The sequence below is a fragment of the Arctopsyche grandis genome, chromosome 10 (genome assembly GCF_051622035.1).
Source record: "Arctopsyche grandis isolate Sample6627 chromosome 10, ASM5162203v2, whole genome shotgun sequence".
Taxonomy (NCBI): Eukaryota; Metazoa; Arthropoda; class Insecta; order Trichoptera; family Hydropsychidae; genus Arctopsyche; species Arctopsyche grandis.
This window is the reverse complement of record NC_135364.1, coordinates 12198828-12222039: the sequence shown is the minus strand read 5'-3', so window position 1 is coordinate 12222039 and position 23212 is coordinate 12198828. Positions and strand designations below refer to the sequence as shown.

Genomic DNA, 23212 nt, shown 5'->3' with positions numbered 1-23212 from the left:
TGATATACAGTATATTTTTGAACATACATACACAGAAACACATTTTATTATCCGACACCCATTTATATATAATATTATATACACACATGTATGTACATGCAAAAATGTATAAATGTATACACATATTTCTGTTTCTGCTTGTTTAAAACAATCGTATAAAACTTACATAAATATGAATAATTTTGATATATAATATATGCAGAATTAGTTAATGTCTAATTACATAAAATTCGATACGTCGCATATTATTGCACATTTTATATGCAATTTTCACGCTTATAATAAAAAGAAACTGATATAATAATGTGTGTATGTGTTATTGTATATGCAATACAAGTCTTAATACTATTACTAAAAGTAAATGTTTAAAAATAATGATATTTCAATAATCAATAGTACTTTTGCTCGGAACATAACAAACTGGGATGTTTTATAATATCTTGAACACATTAAATAATTTTACACGCACAAATTTATACCGTTTATATATACACATGATGTTTGTTATGTTCGCGTATTTGTGAAAATTAATTCCAAGTACAATTAAAACGCTACTTTCAATTGGTAACAATACATATATAGCACCTCAAAGCACTCGCAATAGACTCGCACACAACACATACAAAATAAAAAAGCTAAATATATTTACATTTGCATATTGAATGTTTATATAATATGAGTAACACAATATTATCATTAGAAATATATAAATTACTTCCTATTTATAACATAATATAATATGAAAAGGTTAGATAGTTCTTAAAGAGTTTTAATTCAATCTCATATTCAAATGAAACACAAATATTTTTAAGTATTGGTAATTTTTTTTTAAATATACTTATATTGTGTATTTAGGCAGTGTTTAAATTTTATATTGCGCCTATTAAAACTAAATATGCCTACTTATATCTATTCATATACATATATTATATTTACAATCCTTTTTAATGGTTAATACATTGCATACTTTTTCAGTTCAGTAAAATTGTTCATTTACTTGCGTAAACAATGGCATACAATTCAAAAGTCATAGCATTTTTGACTCTTTTATTGTCTGGTCAAATTGTCTCCAAATGGCCTTAATAATAATAATTTTAAATTCAATGCAATAAAACAATTAAAGAGTCAAAAAAGTCAAACTATTTTAAAGACGACTACCAACAATGGTTAAAACATTTTGATTCTGAATCAATCATTAAGCACATGCTATGTTTATGAAATAAAACTAAACATCATACACAGTCCGTGTATGTAAAGTAAGCATACATTAATGAAAATGTCATACGACGTTACACACAGATGAATTGGTGCTGTTTTAAGTAAACTATTTATTATATTAGCGACATTGTCACTTACAGTTTAATTATACAGACTATATAATTGCGCTTATAACGTACAAATTGTGTAATAATAATATCCATAGAGCGATGAAACAGCAAGTCGACGTCCAAAACAGCACTTTTAACTAATTAAACACTACTTAATAAGTTAAAATGATTCCGAAAGACCATGTCCATACTAATCCCATTCACCGATGTACATTTGACGGGGCTGAGGAGGGATGAAACCCCTCGTTGGCAGCGGTAATCTACCGTAGATTTGATTATATGGGGACGTTTCTAGAAGATCCGAATCTGTAAAATAAAAATAATAATTATAAATTAAACACCTACATAAAATATTCACAAAAAGATGTAAAATAGCCTATTTTAACGCTTCTTGATATTTTAAAAAATTTTGATGATCACTTTTTTTGTAAATATTTAGATCATATTTTTAGATCTGTTAATAAACTTTTACTATGCAGATATTTTTAATATTAATATTAATTATTAATATTTTTACAGATATGTACATATGTACATATTGGGGACTGCAATTGACCGCCAAATTTCAATTACCGGTAAATGGTAAATAATTCCTCCTATTACGGGTTTTTACCAGTAAACGAAAAATTGGATTAGATGAGATATCTGTATGTAGCCACTTATCCTAAAAACGATAATCTAGATTGAATCGTAAATAATTCAAAATAAATATCAGGTGAATAATGTCATATAAATGCATTAAGTTTATGTATTTGTAATAATTGAAACGACCGTCTGATCGCATTTATTACGACTTGGTTGGTCTGTGTTGCCACTCTTAAGCATGCATCAGTGTAGCCACTTTTACGAATGCATCAGGGGTGCCATAAGAAAACTGTTAAACTAACAGAAGACTACTCGCCACAATTTATTACAATGAGAAATATGATGAGCTTACTGCCTTACATACCTTTTATTCATCCTGCTCAAAATTTTATTCATTTGGGACATTTTATACTGATTCTAATAAACAAATTCCAAACTACCTAATCCACATTTGCATCGATTTTTAATGCAATATTATATCGGCACATGTACTTCATTCGCGTTAAAATAGTTTCCAATTTAGCAGTAGTTACCGATGACGAAATTTTGACGATTTAAGGTCTGTTCATACCTATCCAGCACGACCCGAATCCTGCAAGTACGGACAGTATTCTTTAGTACATTCTGTATGGACGCGTATGAATGCGTAAATGCGCATGCGCGAATGGAGTATAAATACGTCCATATAATGTACCAAAGAATACTATCCGCACTTGCAGGTCGTGCTGGATAGGTATGAACAGACCCTTACCGGTTGATCGGTAAACTAGTAATGTAATCCCTAGTGTTTAATAATTGTAAAAAATCCACACAAAGGATAATCGTGATCCAGATTCAATGATTCATTACAATGCGACGAAATTCGCACATTATTATTACAAATCCGGAAACTTATTTCATCGGCGTCTTTTCTAAATTGAATTCGTGATCGATACGTTCGTCGCAGATTATGTTTCTATTGAACATTTAGATTCGGATGCGATTCTTGAAAGTGCCACTTCAGCACTCTCGTCCCTTCGAAAATCGACCTCTTTGTTGTATCGAGATCAAAAACCTTTCATTCTCTCGACAAATTGTGAAATACAATATCGACAATGACAAATCAAACGCCTATCTCGCATGTAACCATTATGTATGTACATACATATGTATGTATGTATCTATATATTAACGTCTCACTAAGAGGCAAACTGGAGCAGTGGAGATATATGTACATATGTACACATCTAGTAGTATGTAATAATTGATAGATGAAATGCTCTACTGTGGGTGAAAACACTTATTATTATACAAATCACGTAGTATTGTCATTGGTTTAAGTTCCGCATTGAATTCGACTCCCACGCCAAGTATTAGAGAAAGAGAAATGTGGCCATTAAGTCGATGATTATAATAAAACAGATGTCAGTTCCCACAATTTTCAATATCCAATCAATAAAAATACCGACTATAAAGACATTTAGCTCATGCAATATTGTTATACATACTAATGCTGAGATGGGAATTTGATTTTCAAGTAATCTTATTTTTAGAGCATTAACCCAACAAGGCCACACATATTTTATACTATAGCCATTAAGATTACCATTGCTCCGGCATAAAGTATATATTTGCTAAGCAAATGTCCTTCGTGCATAGACTAGTAACTAAATATGTAAAATCCTTGAAAGAGTAATGGGCCATATTTGAGACTTTTGAAGAAAAGTTACTAGAAATAATATATTTAAATATTTAAAATATTAGAATTCATTATACATTTCAATTTCCTTTTTACTTTATAAAAAATTATCGAGTTCGAATTTTCGCATGATCACAAAACTTCATCTATTGTGACTACGTACATAGATAAAGTAAAAAACTTTATAAATATTAGGGCTGTGGAGTGAAATATTTACCGACTCCGACTTGAACAATTTTAGTAAGATCGAGTTTTCTTGCCAACGTATAAAATTATTAGTAGTAATAGCGACTTTATAAATATAAAAAAATGCAAAATTTTCATGTAACCCAATTTATTGAATTATTGGTAATAAAAAAGTACATAAGTACATTCATAGCGTATGTGCATAAATTTCATATACAAACAAATCAATTTAATAAAAAATGTATGAGAAGGAGGACGCAGTCGATTTTGGCCAGAACTCATCAAAATATGCGCAATTCAACGATTTTATTTATAATGTAATTTATATTTATGATTTTTATAAAGAAATATTTTGAATTTCAATTTATTAGTGGATTTACTTGAATAAAGTTGGAGACTTTATATTCCATCCATATGTAGGAAGACGCACGTGCTGTCCCTTTCACCCCACCTCAACCAATAGCATTTTGTACGTAAAATGCTCAATTATCTATACGAAATGCGATTGGTCGAGACGCGGCGAAAGAGATAGCATGTATGTGTTTCCTAAGTATTTTCCTATATCGGATCAACTTTGTGTATTTGACGCATAATGTAATACTATTGATTAAAAATAATAAAAAAAAGGAGTCGAAGTCGGTTGATTTTTATTTACGACTCCGACTCCGCTTGAAATGCTCTGAATCCACGACGCCGACTTCGACTCTACAGCCCTGATAAATATGTAAGCTTGTAGGTTGCAAATAAATACATATATTACAATAGATATTTAAGTTTATAAAAGACTGCCAGATTTATATACCTAAAGCATCTGAAAGGGGTCTACCTGTCTTGACAGAATTAATTTTTACAGAATGTTAAATTACAGAAAAAGGCGTGGTCAGGGGTGGAGTCATGGATGGAGTCAAAGAATCCCCCGTCATACCCCCCATACCCCCCAGTTCGAAAATTAATTAATTATTTCGAAAAATATTTTCCATTCTCCTAGGAGTACACGTACAGGAAGGAGATGGATACGATACGATAAAAATACTACGAGTAGTATTTAAACCATATGTTGTAGTATTTAAACATGCGTAATATTGTCGAAATTGTAAAAGATGGTTGTAGTGCGCAGGTCAGGTTTAGGTGCATCTCTCGCTCTATCGCACACATGTACTCGGATATACTCTTCGCACGCATGTGGCTAGCTCTCTTACCATTCTGCTATCCGGATACATACACAACGAATTTCGACAATATTACGCATGTTTAAATACTACAACATATGGTTTAAATACTACACGTAGTATTTTTATCGTATCGTATCCATCTCCTTCCTGTACGTGTACTCCTAGGAGAATGGAAAATATTTTTCAAATTAATTAATTAATTTTCGAACTGGGGGGGTATGAGGGGGGATTCGTTGACTCCACCCATGACTCCGCCCCTGACCACGCTCTTTTCTGTAATTTAACATTCTGTAAAAATAAATTCTGTAAAACTACGGCAACCCTATATGTATATATGTACATATATAATATTAAATCAAATTTCGATGTTTTACAAATATGTCTTAGTATTAAATATGTAAGCTATAGTCGATTGACTTGGTTCTCTTGCATGCGGAATTCACATTGTATAGGTAATATGAAATTTTGTGAACTTCCTCAATCGTCTCCTAATGATTAAATAGGCCAATCGATGATTGTAGTTCAGCCTGCATAGTAGTGGTTGTTACGGTCTCGTGGCGGTTATGCAGAGCCGTTGCCCAAGGCCTCGTCATGGTACAAATTGCAGGCGAAATTATGATTATTGTTATTATCGCCGTAATACTCTTACTTCACAAACGAAGAAAGTTACGAAAACGGTCAATTTCGCAAAAGCTCTTTCGCGCCGAAAACAATAATCGTTCGACACAATATTTTTCGCCGTTTTTCCTAGGCAAGATACACTGGCGCTGGTAGTGATTTTATTATTTTGATCAAACCTATGACGAATGGTGATTCGATGAAGAAAAAAAAAACGATATCATTCAAGGTTCCTTTTGTCGAACAGAATGGTGTTATTGCGACGACGATGAAGCCTTGAGCGATTCGTTCCGAAATGTTCGAACGATCCAGATTTACCTTCGTTTTATTATATTTATGGAAAATATATTCGGTGAAACGTAGCGTTGCGTCAAAGCGTACGAAATTTTCCTTCAGAGCGTGAAAACGCATGAATTTTCGTGGGAAATTCATGCGCCAAGTCGATAATTTTTCAAACCAAAAGTCGATCAAAACATTCATTCACACTATAGAATAAATAATTTGTTTATTTTCAGTATTAAATGTCCAAAAATATGTATTCATAAGAGTGGCTACGCTGATGCTTGCTTAAGAGTAGTAACACAGACTAACCAAATTGTAATTAATGTGATCAGACGGTTGTTTAAATTATGATCAAACCTTTCAAATGGTTCAAACTTTAAATAAATAAATATGATTGGTTATAACAATAAAAAAAATATTAATTTTTACGAGTGGACTTGTTTTTATATTTTTAATTAATTAGGATTTAATTTAGGCTAACGTTTTTAGGAAAAGTAATCACATACAACTAATCCTCGATTTTTTTCATTTACCGGTAAATACCGATATACCGCCAGTGTGAAAAACTGTTTACTGTTTATCGTTAAAAGAAAGTTGTCGGTAAATTGCAATCCCTAGTTATGTATATTCATGACTTGGCAATCCCTGGTTATATTAGTTGAGATTTGTCATCATAAAATCCTCTGGTGATGATTATACGATTTTCTTTGGATTGAGGAGTAATGGTAAGAACACACTTAAAAGTGCGGCACGGGACGCGTACGTGCACTCAAGCAGTGAGAGGCATATCTTCATGTAATTGTTAATTCGTACGATTTTATTATGCATTTCAACAAGTTTCTCCTACATGTCTTCAAATATGGGAATCACCGTTATCGATCACTATCATACATATCTATGATCGACAAGGATGAAATATTACTGAAAATACTCCAGGGGGTGAGGCCTGTAAAGAGACGCTGCGGTACAGATTTGGCGTATCAAATGGTCTACAACTAGAGTACTAGAGTCGAGGAATGAATCTGGTTTTGAATCTTAACGTTAACACCATTTGTACATTGAAAATGGTTTGAGACAGCTGTAAGCAACTGTATATTGCCTTTAAGTATAATATTGTTTGCTTTTATATGAACATTTACATTACAAGGAGACTAGAGTCAAAAGTAGTTTTCCATGAGTGTGATTATATTTTAATCGCACAATTTATTTTGTCGCGATTTACAAGAAAAAAATAAATAAAAAAATACCAAGAAGCGTTTCAGTCTCGTCTTAAATCTATGTTAATTATACTAATTGACACAGATGTGTCGCTGTGATTAATTTGCATAAATCCATTTCATGGCAAATGAAAAGAATCCTCGAAATTGAGCCAAGAGCATGCTGTCAAGAAGCGCGTGCACACTATACATATATAACAATAATACAATAGCGACACGACTTTGAAGTCGAATTGTGAAATGAGCAATGTTAGGGAGCACCACCCACTGAAATCGAGAAAAATTAAATTAATATTAAGTCGTCGAAATAAAAATGTCGCAAATGACGATGACTACGAGGCGATGATACTTTTTTCATTCATTTTCCAGCCCAGTTACAAAACACCATCAATACAGGTAAAATTAATTCAATTAAAAATATATATAGCATCCTGTTAGTGCTGTGTATTCCTATTACCGCAAAATGTTAATATGATATATGTATGTAAAACGAAATGGGTAATTTAATTGGTGAATATTTTTAGAATGATTGTATCTTTTAAATTAAAATGAAACAAACGAGATAGACAGGCCTGATTATAATCATGAACTAGATGTAGTACAGTGTCGGTCCAATCATATACCTATATATACATATACAGTAGTCAATAGTGAAATATGTAGACATATTCGACTTTTGGACGTCTACGGTAGCCAGCAGTATAGCTTGGTAGTTACGTTAATGCTAACTACCGGGTTCAAGCTCTGGGTTGACCTCGATTGAAAAAAAAATATTTGGAAGTATTTTTCTAATAATGCTGGTCAGACTTGAATATTTGTGCCTTCAAGTCGATCTTTTCCTATCACAGTTTGCCAATTTATCTGATTTTATTGTTGAAACAGTTCCTCAACAAATTGGCAAAACTGTCTTACTCAATATGTCACCACTATTTTAACATAATTTATAGTCTATAAATTTATATTACAAGTTTAATATGATACGTTTCGTTAAGAGGCATCTCGTAATAGCATAATGGAAAAATATAATAATAATAAAAAAAATGATATGACAGTCCTGAAATCAGGCCTGTTATCTGTCGTTTCGTCTTAGGAGGTACAAACTTTCAAAATTAAGACACCGTTCTTTTACCCACCGTTTGATGTGCAGTAACGAAAAGAGAATGTTTTATTATAGCAAAGGATTTATCTTCATGTATTGTAAAATTACGACTTTAAATTCAAAAGTGTCATTGAATTGTATTCAATTTTCAAGCATTCTCAAGTGGATGATCGATGCGGATGTGGGACAGCTTTCAGTGATCGAATGATTAGTATACATGTAATTATTAATGGATGGGATTTGCGTGCAAGTGATGGAAATAGTATGTATGTAAATTGTGAAAGAGCACGAATCGGTGATGTTAGTGCGATGTAGCACATATAAGTGAAACACATAAATACCATAGTTTTTAGGACAAGTGCTTTGCAGAGGTTTTGAAGAGGTGCTAATCGGCACGGTGGAATTTCGAGATCATTGGGCACTTCTTAGATTGAGATTTTTGTATATATTTAATTTTTTTTGTTAGAAGCTCTTCTGGCCTATAAGCGCGTTTTAGTATCAACTTTGACGTCGGTGTTTTGTAGACTGTGCTGGTTGGTTGTGGATGCTGGACGGGATTCGGTGCGAGGCTGCTGCATCAGATTCGGAAACGGTTCAAATTTTGCACAAAAACGGCGAAAGGGTAAGGAGATAATGTTGTGCAACGTTTTAAAATGTCAGTTCAAACCGTGTGCAATGGTGAAATACCTATCTATGGAAACTATTGAAACACGCGCTCTACTCTATTATAAGCACAAAACAGAGATTTATAATGACAGGGGATTTAGTGGGTGTTGGTTGGACACTTTGATCTGGGTATTGCGAACGCGTGGCGCTTTGAATGGTTATTGTAACGTTATTCAATATTTAATCTAGACTTAATCGCGTAGCGTAATATGTACAACGCTTTAGAATCCCTCCTCCTCCCCTTGTAGGGTAAAGAGTTCTGGAAGAGAAAGTTTGAGCACCAGTGGGTACAAATTGTACATAAATTTGACGAGACGAGTCGTGCTTCGTATTAAAATATGACACGCGTTTTCGTATTTTCGACTCAAACCCTCGCATGACTAGTCAAATGGAATAAAGACAGAAATGAAAGTAAGTGTCAAGTAAAGTAAGTATCACGATTTTCAAAAAATGTTTTCTTTATACTAAAGCTAAAATTCAATTATACATAATTAGGAAAAAATTTAAATGTAGTTTGAAGGGCAGGTTAAAGGCCTATACCCAGCCCCAGCTATGTAGACATTTGAAATAAACTTTACTAAACAATAAAAATTACTCAAATTTCTCTTTATAAGTCGTTATATAATTGAAAGTGGCTTAAGTCCACTTTTCTTCATTTTGAGAAATATTTGAACTCACACAAAACATTAAATATAATGTTTTGAGTTTAATAATATTTAAATATACTGTTGGCCTGTATAATACGCTTATTCTGATTTTCCGAGATTCTACAGTTAGTCAAACAGAAATAGTATTTTTGGAACTGAAAATTGAACTTCCACCACTTTCAAATATGACGGCCCATATATAAAATGACACCCTAAGATTTGAGCTCTTATATGTACATTAACCACTTCATCGACATAAGCGCACCGGTGCGCGCTCCTTCGTATTTAAGGCTATGACTCGAAATTAATTCTGGTTTCTTCACAGTAACATCTAAAAATATCCTGTTATACTAATGAAATTGAAAAAAGCCAATATTTTTCGTTAGTTTGTGATATAATATATTCAAGAGGTATTGTCAATGGTTGGCACTAAACACATATAGTAAAATAATCGAATCGGTTTCTACAAACGCGTGTCGATTAAGTGGTTAATGATCATTCATAGTATTGTGCGCAATAGATTGTAAATTCTATCATTGACTTTTGGGTCTCACTAGGACTAGAATTTTGAGCTGAGGTTAAATCACTTGATTGTACTAAAATCAACAAACTTTGCAAATACATAAATTGAAGTCTTAAAATTTGCTCATAGAGATCGTTCGTGTTAATTTAAGATGTACGAATTGGAATTACATATTATATGTACCTATCGAGTTATTTACTGTACAAACTTGAACTGTGAACGAGCTCTCTCTCTATAAACATTCGATAAGAGTGCTGTGAAAGTTAGTGTTAAGATGACAAGGATATAAGTTGTTTGCTCTGTGAACGAAGGAGCTAAAGAAAAGGGATGAGACGAATGCAGGGGGGGTTTGAGTTTCCAAATACGCCAGTGGGTGGGTGGGTGGGTGGGTGGTTTTGATTTATCGCGGCTGATGCAACGGCCTCAGTTTGGACGGGTCGATGTGGTGTTTGGGATTTGCGCGCGTTTCTGCCGTCGACAGCTTCTTGTCGTGTCGGCGATGGTCGCGTAGTCGCACTTGATTGTCGTGCCAGGCATACGCACCAATGCCGCTCTCGTAGCTGCGTGCGTGCCATACAGGTGCCACGTGGTGGCCCACGTGCGCGTGCGCGTGCGCGTGCTGGAGTGCCAGCTGAGCGTGCGCCGCGTGCAGCGCCAGGGCTGGAGGCTGCGCCAAAGAGTACCGCTTGCTGGCCACAGGCATCTCCTTCAGAACCTTGCCGTTGCCGTTCAGGTGGCCATTGCCGTTCAGGTGGCCGTTGCCGTTTCCATTGCCGTTTACAGCCTTCACGAAGTTGGGCACGCGAGCGCGCAGGCCGCAATAGTACGGATCGTCTGAAACAAATTACAATACAAATTAGACCTATATTTTCTTTTTACGTTTTTACATACATAAATGACATTGAAAAAGTCGAAAATATTCGTTTATCATGCATACATATGAAAAACGGTTAGTATATATATCAGTGGCGTGCGGTAAAAGTCTCTCTCCCCCCGTCGTACATCCTCACTTAATTTGCGCGAGCAGGATACAAGAGGAACAGGCTTTTCTTCCCGTATCCTGCGCGCGCACATTAAACAAGGCTGTATGACAAAAATAGAGATAATTTCACCGCATGCCACTGATATATATGTACACAGTACCGTTTACCATGCACTCTTTTTTTGATCTTTCGACATAAGATCTTTCGATTTTCAATCTTTGCCTTCCGATATTTGCTTTTTCGACCTTTTCACTTTCGGTGCTGTGAGGTAGACCCATACATACATCATGGTGATCGGATAAATGCACTCAAGAGAGCCGCACTCTCGAGATATCCAAACATTCAAAGATGCTCAATAACAACGCAATAAAATTCCCCCTCAAAAAGCGTCAAGGGGTACTTGTATGGGTGCTACTTTAGTACCTAAGCATGCGATCTACCTTTGAATCGCAGTCGACTATTTTTTTATTTGTATCGTAGCAACGAAATTTTTACTACAATTTTTGTTTTTTCCTGCCGCCCCATAATGTTGTCGAAGCATTTCTATCAAAATATCGTCAGCAGATACATATCTCTTAACCAAATCTTAAATGAATAGGGCCAACCTTAACTTAACCTAACCTATCCTGACCCTGAAATAAATAGGTGTTGGCTGCTAAGAAATAAAACTTATCCCTATGTGTTTGTCCTTTAAAGGTGGTTCCTAAATCTTAAAAGAGCAATATGAATAGAGAAATGTTATAATAATAGAAGTGCCGTTTCGAATACATTTTTTGTTTCAATAGCACGCGTACCGTTTCCATAAGTACGCAATATTGTACGCGTATGCGTATGCGATTGCCGAATGCCGACGCTTTCATGAAAACTTTCATATACGATGTTAATTGAATAATATGTTACTTAAATGATCAATTTAATTATAAAAATCTATCCCATGTTGTTTATTGTTTGTTTTTGAATGCATCGTGCAATTTTTAACGATGTACTTGCCCATTGCCTTTGCCCAGAGAAGTTTTATCAGACATACGTTGACCACCAAGCATCAAATACGACTGATGCTAAAATTATTTAGGATTGTCTGTGGATAATCGTCACTTGACAACAATATGACGCCTAAAGCCACTTCTATTATTATAACATTTCTCTGAATATAAACCGAAACCTAAACCAATTTGCAAGATAATTAAAATATAAAACCAGCGGCGTAGACTAGTGGTTAGCATATTATGCTTTCGAGCAAGGTACTGCTGACGAAACCTTGGTTTGAGATTCCGGGTCGATCGTTTCTTATCAAAGTATGCCAATTTTTCTGATTTTCATTGAAGCGGTTCCTGTAAAAATTGGCATCTCCTTTCCTATGTCTCTTGCTAATCTCAAGTTACTTCTACATCTGGAGGTTCGCCAATTTTATTATAAAATCTGCAATGCTGCACAAATGTCTCCATCGATGTCACTTGTATAAAAAGCTTATGTATATTGATTGATTTGATTGTATCTGTATAATAATTTTATCTGAACTCGTTGCTTTGGAGCGATCTGTAAAGGCAAGTGTTCATATTCAATGAAATAAAATTGAGAAATTTCGCTTTTAGATCAATACTACTAGGAGTAGATTATATTATATGTATATATTATACATATTAATGAATCGGATATTACATACAAACGATTTCTCAACATGCAAACATATGTAATTTTGATTTAAAGTCAAATAATAAAAAATAATGTAATATATTTGTATTCGTGATATATGTATATGTATAATAAACTGGTTTGGTTGCAGAAGAAAACAAAAGTCGACATCATCTTCGAATGTGTCAAAAGTTGATGTAGTTTGGCGTAATTAATTCGATAAGCGTCAATCCCATAATCGATGCGTCGCCATTGCGACGCCCAGTTTACTTAATAAGAGAAAGTTGCCGCTTGAAGAAACTCTCAAGACGATAACAACACAAGATAGATTTATTTGCTATGAATAAACAAGAGTAGAAGCCGATGAAGATGCTCGCAAAGACGGAAAACCGCCTCTCGACCTCGCATCTTTCTCTCCTTCCGGTATTCTTTCTTTTACACTCGATCGACTTATTTTATGAAAATGACAACAGTTTGCAAATAGCCAATTTTCCGAACGGCTATTATTATTCACAAATTGAAAATTCGTTCGAGGTACTTTTGTACAAGTATACATATATGGCACAGAGGTATTGAACCGGTCCGGATACTGGTTACGATACTTGTATCTGGTCCAAGTTAAAATCCTACGCATTGAACCGCGCGTATAAATCTTAAACGGCCGCTGGATTTATTTTTAAACCAGTTATCTCTTCCTTATCAAAGGTCGCCTTCGATACAATTATTTTGGTTTGGTTAAGAGCCTTTCTAAACTGAATTAATGAATGAGTCTTCGATAATACTTGAACGTTGTGCAAAACATGAAAGTGAAATTGTTCGAGTTGAATACACAACGAATATAGCGAAAACTAACATTCTTTTAAATTCTTCTATGTACATATATGCACAGCTATGAGGCTTTTTGACCACTAGCTCTGACCAGACGGATATTGACATATTTAGTGTTACTTTTGGTCGGTTTATAGAATCCATTCAGAATATTGTGTTTCCTTAATTTTGACCATCTTTTCTGATTTTCTTTTTTCTTTCACTGTTAATTTTGTATTATTAGATTTCATTATATGTTTTATTATTCAAATGGGTTTTTACCTGTATAAATAAATAAATAAATGACGCACAAACGATCGATAAATTTATCTCCGTTGACGTGAAACGAGACCACTAAACTATTATACGTACTATTCTGATTCAAGGTTTTCTAAACTGTAAGTACCTACTCTAAGGAATGCTGTTTAAAATGTACATACGTACAAATACAATTCAACTACAATACTAATGCAATTATAAACATTGAATTTAGTATGCAAATTATACCTGAACTAGTTTTGACTGTTTGAATCATATTCTGCGTTGTATTTATGATTGATTTCGGTCTTTACCTGATGAGCGTATTTATAGAGTTTACTGTCGATATGCTCCTATTTGGAAAGTGATTCACGTTCACGGCACTCGGTGAAAAGTCTGTTTAATGTATGTACCTATCTAGGTGATCTGTGATTGATCGACTTGGTGATTTCCGTTACGGGCGAGTGTTGCGCAGGGGCACGACCATCCTCGATGGCAAAGAGCAAAAGAAAGTAGTCAATCTCTGTCTTTGGAGACAATGGCCGTCTCTTATTTGCATTCGTGGTCTAACGATAGCAATTTTCACCGGCGAACGTGTTCTAATGACCATATTCCGGTGAACGTGCACAAATATGAAAAGACCACGGTCCGCCGAACATTACTACGATTCGGTATTTTCTAACAAAGGCGGGGTCTGCTGTTGTGATTTATGACATTTTCGGCTTGTTTACGTCTTATTTTTCTCGTTGCCGATCGCGCCGATCTGTCGCTTTCAAAGGAATCCTTATTTTCTGTGAGGATGTTGTTTTTGTTACAGGTAGACTTTTAACTATTAATCAGACCTATGGGTCAGAGAGCTGGACCGATTCTGAAGCGTATATATAATACATACTATACCAGAGGCTTTCAACATTTTTGCAGCATCACGTCACGGCGTGATGGATCTTCATAATATTTCTACAGATGGCAGAAGTAATAAAAATCATTATTTATTTATGTATTTTTATTTAATATATTTTTATTACTCAAAGGGCTGAAAAATGTTTCCTACACGAATAATTATCATCATCTACAGCCACTCAACATCCACTGCTGGATGAAGCCTCTCCAACATGCTTCCACTCGTCTCTGTTTTGCGCACCTCTCATCCACCTCACCCCACACATTTTCCATATTTCGTCTACTCATCTTCCCTGTCGTGTTCCTTTTACCCTTTTGCTTTCTCTCGGGTACGATTCTAGCTCTTCTTTGGTCTACCTTTCATCCATTCTTCTACCCACGTAGCCCATTCTTTGGTCTACCATTCAATCTCTTTACTCTATCCATTGTGTCCACTAGCCTTGTCATACTTCTCACTTACGTATTCTGCTTCCTGTCTTTCCTCGTCATGCCGATCATACAGAGTTCCATACTTTATTGAGATCCATACTAAATACGATCGAAAAAATTTAAAGCTATATAGCTGAGAGATAGATATTTACCAATGATATCAAAGATTGAGACGATGATTGCATTTCATGGTCGAACATAAGGCAGGGAGAGGGATATGCTTGATTTTAAATATAATTTGAAGACGTATTTGAAAAAAATATTCTCATCACCTAAATTAAGCCAAGCTCCTACATTAAAAAAAATAAATGTGACTTTATTAATTATTAATTTATTTTTCGATAATTTGAATTAATCAGAAGTGGAATGGAGCTCTTCCTTATTTTATTATTAATGAAATGTAAATATATATAAAAAATAGCTCTATATCTAAGCTGGACCGCCCCCAAAAAAATTCTATGTGCTCCCGTTTGGAGACCAAAGTGACATCAAAAGATAATTTGACTATTTTCCACGAGTTGACATCACCTTGAATATATTATACCATTATTTCAGAAGTTACTGAGGAGGTTATGAGGAACTTAATTACAAGCTTTTTATCAAACTATACCTATATACTCGTATATAATATTAAATATGATTTTTTTCTAAAATTGGAAATATTTTTATTTATTTCTTCCTTTTATGCGCGACTATCCCTGACAGTCAGTGTCGGAGTTGGATATTGAAAACCACTGTATTAATATGAATATGTACTTTCAGAACACTTTGAATGTATGCACATAGGTATGTACCTACATATATGTACATGTCGTCTAGTCAAGAAAAACAAAATTTAAGAACTCTAACCCATAAGACACCTCATCTAATAAAAGCTACAAAACAGTGCAACACGAAGACCATTATACGAATACAATATTACTTTTTGAATTTAAAATATGTATAGATTATTTAAAATAAATTGTCACCCCGATTCTAGGCGACCGGTTCGCCTTGTCGATATGCAAAAGACACTGGCGTTCACCTAACGCACGCGTGTGCACGCGTGTGCACGTTGCGAAATATGCGATACGAGTTTGCGTGCAAATTTGAAGATATTCCACCTGTTCAGACGACACGACGATGAGACGAGGGCAGGTAGACCTTCGACACCGGTCGCAATTAAACAACACACCTGAAATGGCAGACAGTCCTCGAAGGTGAGAGGTGCAACGGGCGTCCTCGTCCGAGAGGCGCTCCCACAAAATTGCATTCTTACGAAGTTTCCCACAGAATGCGTCGAAATTCGCATTAAATACGCCGACGCTAATTAATTAATTTTTTTACGCCATATTGATGATGTTTTCTGTTGAAATAATGAATTCTACACAGACAGCTTCGATGGGTTGAGTGAACGTCTAGTGTTGCCGCTAATTCATATTTGCATATTTTTTTATAAACATGTATTTTTGATTTGAACGTAACTATTTCTGTAGATATTTGATAGATCAATAAATTATTTCAAAATTAAATATTTTTTACGTATTCTGTAATCGTTCAAATCTTCGCCGCACCCATGTATTAATAATAGAATTAATAAAAAATCAAACGAGATATTTTTCTAGATAGGTACCCTACCATTTGGAAGTAATTTTGCTATTATTATTACAAACGTGTTCAATATAAAAAATATTATATGTATTAATTAGGCATGCATAAAAAAAGGTACAAAAATAAACTTCCAAATATAATAGTTGTTCGATGCACAAAATGTTATTTATTGTTTTGTTTTCGTAACATTGCAAAAGCTGCAAAAACTTGTTTTTTTCAACTATTTATTGTTTTTATTTCCTTAAAAGATAAAAATTAATCAATATATTTTTCAAACACGGAATTTTCTCAATACTAATTATGTGTAGTAAAAAAAAAAAGATTCGACTTCTAGGTTTTCGATATTATCTATATACATACATATACATATTTAATTTGAATAAAAGATATCAATGTACAAATCAAATTTAGTATTCACGCTCTAATTAAATTTCAAATATATGTAAATATAATATAATATCATATTTTCCGCATGGAGTTTCAACAATAAATATAGCACAACAATAGCATTGTGTTGTAAAAAAAAACTATGGACACGTAAGATTAATCCATAAATGGTATGAATCGGTGTGATCAATTATTTATAAGTATCGATAAAACCAAAGTTCCATTCACTTCTTATAATTCAAGTTACATTTAGATAACTATGTGTTGTACATAGAGACGCTCTCAAGATTTACTACGAACGTAATTACGGTGCTGACACATTAACAGTACTCGCTCATCTCCTTTATATCAGACATTATAAACTATGCATAAAATATTAGAAATGTTATTTAAAACAATATGAAAATATGTAATGTATTCAATAATTTTATACCTATATTCAAATTCAAAAATCATTTTTGCTAAATGAAAATAGCCGGAATTGGATTCTGAAAGTATTATAAGATACATAAGTAAGTAGTATTGTATTATTTTTTTTTGATAATTTGAATTTTCATGTTTTTTTTCTAAAGGGATTGAATTATGCAAGCCTAGATAAATGTTTTGAATCCCTGCGTCAGCCACCTGCAATAGGCGAAGTAGAAACACGAACGACCGGTTATAAAATAAATGAATCGGTTAGGCTCAGACGACCCACTGACTCACATACACCATCGATCGACGAGAGTGGCTAGAAATCATCATCGGGATCTGAAGAAAATCTCTATCGACGACGCTTTCGACGCGAAAAACATTTTCCGAGCTCGCGCGAAAATCCCATCCGACAAGGGATCCGGTGAGCGGTTTACTTTCACACCCAAAATAAATATTCGGAAAGAAAGTCCACCGATTGGGTTTTAAGTGCCGTTGAAAATTAATTGCAAAGCTCCAGTTTGAGTTATTCAAATCGAGCGTTGTAGAAGTATAATGATGTAGGGCGTGGCGTATTTTGGAGCGTTTGTATTAACTATAGTACTTCCGTAATCGATATCGAACGTTTAGTATGAAAATTACAATGTTAAAGCGCAGTGAAAGTTTGCATGTATTTTTTATGATTAACGTCCGACTGACTTCCTACAGAGAGGTTTTTGTCTTTTTCTATTGAATCTAAACGGCACGATTTGTCCAAAGAAAAATGAATGCTGTCGATCGCAGATGCTATCGGTTCGGTTGATTCAATTTTGACAAGAAAATTTATAATAAAAATTCATATATTTCTACATAGTACCTACAAATGTCTATTCGTAAGAAACTTTTAACAATACTAGTATATTTGTTGGCGACCAACAGTCAGTTCGCAGTATTGCGTCGAAGCTATGCAAAAATGTTTAAAATCTAACTATAAAGCGAAACTATGTATAGTAATATATATTTCCAATCTAATGTGAACATTGTCAAAAACATCATGCTAGGCTAAGCCTTCAATATAGACAATCAAATATGTCAAGATTATAACTACATTTTTAAAATATTAAGATGGATTATTCAGATACGATCAAAGTAGTCAGTGAGTCTTTTTCACGTAGTCTGGCCTTGCTTAATAGACAAGAAGTCTATCATGTGCGTCTAACTTTAATGTTTTACTAATAAAATAAAGTGCGTCTTCACACAATTGTAGCAGTTTTGACGCATGCCGGCCGATTTTACAACGAACATCCATTAATTAGGCTGTTATATCGAGGTTTTACTTTATTGTCAATTCCGATGATGTTCACAAAGCTAATGTTGAAATTTTTGTTGTGTTATAATTTCTGATAATCTAAATTGAAGCGTATTTTATTTATTTTATATTTATACAGGTATACACCTACTTTTATTTTTACATTTATGGTCAAACATGACACATACGTATGTATATTATGAATATCGATAAATAATTATGTTCATTGGATAAATTTGATAACACTAATATTCTCGAGAAATATACATATACATTTTTCAAAGTGGGTAGCAAGTTTATAATATCAGCAGATTTTCTATAAAATCGAATTCGCGAGACACATGAAAGCTTATTTTCGAAACTGTCTCAATGAAATCAGATAAATTGGCAAACTCTGATAGGAAACGATCGACCTAGAGCACTAGCGGATCCAGAACATGGTCAAGGGGAGGGCATTCATATTGAAAATAATACATAAAATAATATCATGCTAAAAGCCCTGGACCATAGATGAATTTTTGAAAGTTAAAATGAGGATTTGGAAAAAATATATTTATACAATATATTTAGATGTCTATGGACAAATTCGTAATGCAGTAATTTTTTGTGAGAAATATATACTTTTGTTTTACAGAGTATGTAGGTGTGTAGCATATTTATAATAATAATAACTCGAATTTGCGAGGGGATAGGCTACCAATTTGGTGGAACAGTTTCAATAATGAAATCAGATTGGCAAACTCTGATAGGAAACGATCCGCATGTAGTCACATACATACTATATCCAAGGTCTGGCCAGCTACAACGGGCTAGGAAATAAACCGATGATCACTCAGTTGAAAGCATTACACGCTAACCACTGAGGAACATGAAAATTCATAACATAGCTCAGTGGTAATAAAAAAAAGCATTGTCGATAGTCAGCATTTGCGTTGCTTATTGGAATCGACGGTGCCAGGTCTGTAAAGCTCGCGTATGTAAGTGCGATCTAGTTTATCGGCCACAAAAATAGATAGATGGCGATTCTACAATGGACCATTCGTTCCGGGCAATTTACACACGACGTGAACAATCGCAACACGCACGAAGGGCTCCTCTAACACAGTCTTCAATGGCGGAAAACACGAGCGTTCGTAGGCGCCCGAGTCCTTATAGGGACATAAGGTGAATCCCATACAAATGTTCGTTACCGAGAGCCTTTCATTTACTTTTCACCGATGTTTGCTAACTTCTTATTTTTATTTTTAATCGAATGAAAAATCCTATTCATTCTATGCGGAGACGATCACGAAGTTCGACCCTTTAAAAGGGTTCTCTTTCGGCGTTCTTTGGATTTACAAGTACGTCTGCGGAAAGGGCACAAGGGAAATTTGCATTTAAAAGAACTGTATAAGAATTTATTAAGTCTCTTTGTCGCTGTTCAATTGTGCGTGGAGTAAAACCTTCTATTTTTTGCTACAAGTCTATTCAGAGAATTAAACTCTACTATATATTTATAAATACATAATTAAAATTATAAGCATGAATTTAAATCTAGGTTAAATTCAAAAAGAGAAAATTAGACGTATATATATTTTTTTGTTCATCGGTTAAGTGAACGTTAACTAGTTAACAGTCAAAATTTAACTCACGATTTCATCTGCGTATATAATTAAGAAAATTAAAATATTACTGTACCAGTTCCGACTTAAGCAGACGAGAAATGATCCACGAAAAATTATATTGCTTTAATTTATATGTACTTACGAGCACTTAAATACCAACTGAAAACATAAATTATACTATTGGAATAATTAACATCTTCAAAAAAATTTCAACCGTATATAAATTAAACTTTCTTTTCCATAAAATCCTCACTTAACGTGTACTTAATTAGAAGTTTTACGATAATCCTACAGTTTATAATGATTAGCATGTATGATTTCTCTGCAATTAGGTGTATACAATAAAAAATGACTTTTTTTAAATTTGATTATCATACTGTCGTTAAAATACGATTTTCGCACAACTTACTGTTGGCTTAAAATTAAATTAAACGTATAATTGTTGGCAATGCAACGTTTTCAACTCACCGTATTTCTTGTTGTCTTTGCCTTTGTCTGACTTGCCCCGTGGGAAGTGTGCCAATCTGGCGTCATCTTCTATGTCGTCATAGTCGGGCTGAAAAATAACAAATCATATTATTCATACGTTCAAGCAAACGAACGCTAACTGTGCATATAGCGCTAATCGATTGTGCAAAAATTCGATCGGAGAGTTTGTTCATCCGCTGAAAGTGAAAACGACGATCGGTCGTTCGCTTGCATAAAAGCGAAATTTCGCAATCGTTTCAATAATGCATGCATTTATAATAAATCCAAATGAGATCGATCCTTGACGAAATCGCAATCGTGCGGAATGAGAATTCGAGGATGCTGTAGAACAAAGACTTCCGTCAATATATTATATGTATGTATGTACGTAAGCATCGTAAATCATAGTTCGTTAAAGCACTTCCATATATGTATACGTATATATTTATATATTTCTTTGTTATATAACTTTTGGTAATTTGTTAACAAGCTCGGTAGGGATTTTATCTTACAGAATGTTAAAAGAAGAATACATATGTGCATACTTTCTTAAGTGCATTTTAAACTGAATTTTACATATACATGTGTACATATATATGTATGTATATGCGGAATTACTCGTAGCATGAATAAAAATGCTACCTTTAATAAACCAGTGAATTGTGATTTTTAAAAATAGCATATGTATGTACATATGTAATTCTAGATGATTAGCTTGCTATGAGATGTAGAGTTGCTATTGGATGTTAGGAATTCCTTTGATGAAAGATGAATTAAAATTTATATAATTGCATAGAAGATGGCAACCATCTCTCTTTAGAAATTTAAACATATTTTTACAGGTAATTTACATTATAAATACACTTAGATATATTTATACAATATCAAAATACATTAATGGAAAAATTCGGTATGCAGCATTTTTTGCGAGAAATACTTACATTTTTACAGAGTATGTATGTAAGTCAGTAGCATGTTTATAATAATCAACAAATTCAATATGCTAGATACTGAAATTTACGAGAAACGGGGATGGTTGCCAATTTGGTGGAACCATTTCAACAATGAAATCCAAAATCTCAGATCAATTGAGAAACTTTGATAGAAAACAATCGATCTGGATCAAATAGATATGTACATACATATATCCAAGATCTGGAAAGCAATACCAGGGAATAAATCCATGACTCCTCAGTTAATAGCATTATACGCTAACTATATATATACATATTATATGTTGCTTATACATATGAAATAAGATAAAAAGATATTTTATATTGATTCGTTATGATTGGAGGAAATAAAACGAAGAAGTATGTAGATTATCGAAAACTCTAGCAAAATTGAAAGAATATGATTTTTTCTTTATAAAATTAAAAAAAAATATGTAGATTGCCAAAACAATACTAAGATATTAATGAAAATTTTTGATAACATCGCCCAGCCTAGTATTAAAGAAGTAAATTAAGAACTCTTCCCTGATGTTATTTATGCAATGAATATGTTACGATGCGATGGTTGAAATGGAAAGTCGACGAGCCGACTCCACTTTTCCTTTAGTCCTGTTTGCGTATCGAAAACTTTCGATTTCTCAGTAAACCTGATTTTACGCAGTGTCGTTAGCCAATGTCGGATCGGATCGCTCTTGAGACTGGACACCAAGGATAATGGACAAAGCATGTCCTTTCGGAAACCGGTCGATTTTTTTTAATAAACGTACCTTTGTATGTTCGTTTATTCTGGCTTCCACATCCGTCTAAAATCTTACAAAAAATAAATAATAACAACAATACGTCCAATGGGTGGATATAAATAACACATATTTTTATGCTCCAATCAAAGGTTATTATTCGACAAATAGAAGACGTCATTTTAAGTACAAGGCTTCAAAACAGCCAAAAGAACGGATACTGAGAAGAACATAAAAGGTCGCCGTCTACAAAAGAAACTACATACAAACATTTCATTATAATTTTCATTAACAATAGTAATTACTTCAATGATTCCAGCATATTATTCACTGCATACAAGGCTATAAGCAGATCCAATTGAATATGGCGAGGACGAAAATTATTCAATCGAGAATTTGAATAATTAATAGCAATCGAAAGTCACCAATACATATATTTTTTACAATTCATAACTACCTATTGTACTGCAACAAATGTTAAGTACAGATATACCATTACATAAAGAAAAAAAAAGTTAAATGCTCACATGAAATCCATATTTATAAGCATGTCGATATGCTCTATGATATATAATGGTAATTCGTTTACTATAGGTACATATATTGTTTGGTTGGGTCTTTGGGAATGACATATCTAGTACTTCAGATATAAATTAAGGAATTCTGAACAGATTTCGGCTTTGCGCGGATGTTTTTCAAATAACAATAGACCACTTCATTAGAGTTCAAAGCAAGGGAGCAACATATCATGATTTTTATAAGAA

General features: G+C 33.7%; 1 protein-coding gene across 2 annotated transcripts in view; it reads right to left on the bottom strand.

Moving 5' to 3' along the window:
• Window position 1: 1 nt before the first annotated feature.
• exp (expansion) overlaps window positions 2-23212 on the bottom strand; it is a 97228-nt gene continuing 74017 nt past the window's right edge. Inside the window, exons 8-10 of one of the 2 annotated variants that reach the window (XM_077440383.1) lie at window positions 20759-20846; window positions 10545-10835; window positions 2-1634 (exon numbers count right to left, since the gene is read on the bottom strand). In XM_077440383.1, the coding sequence (XP_077296509.1) occupies window positions 1519-1634; window positions 10545-10835; window positions 20759-20846 (495 nt within the window). In that variant the 3' untranslated portion in view covers window positions 2-1518. Of the gene's footprint in view, window positions 1635-8629; window positions 10836-20758; window positions 20847-23212 lie in introns of those variants that run through there. The other variant, XM_077440382.1, reaches the window with a different exon arrangement.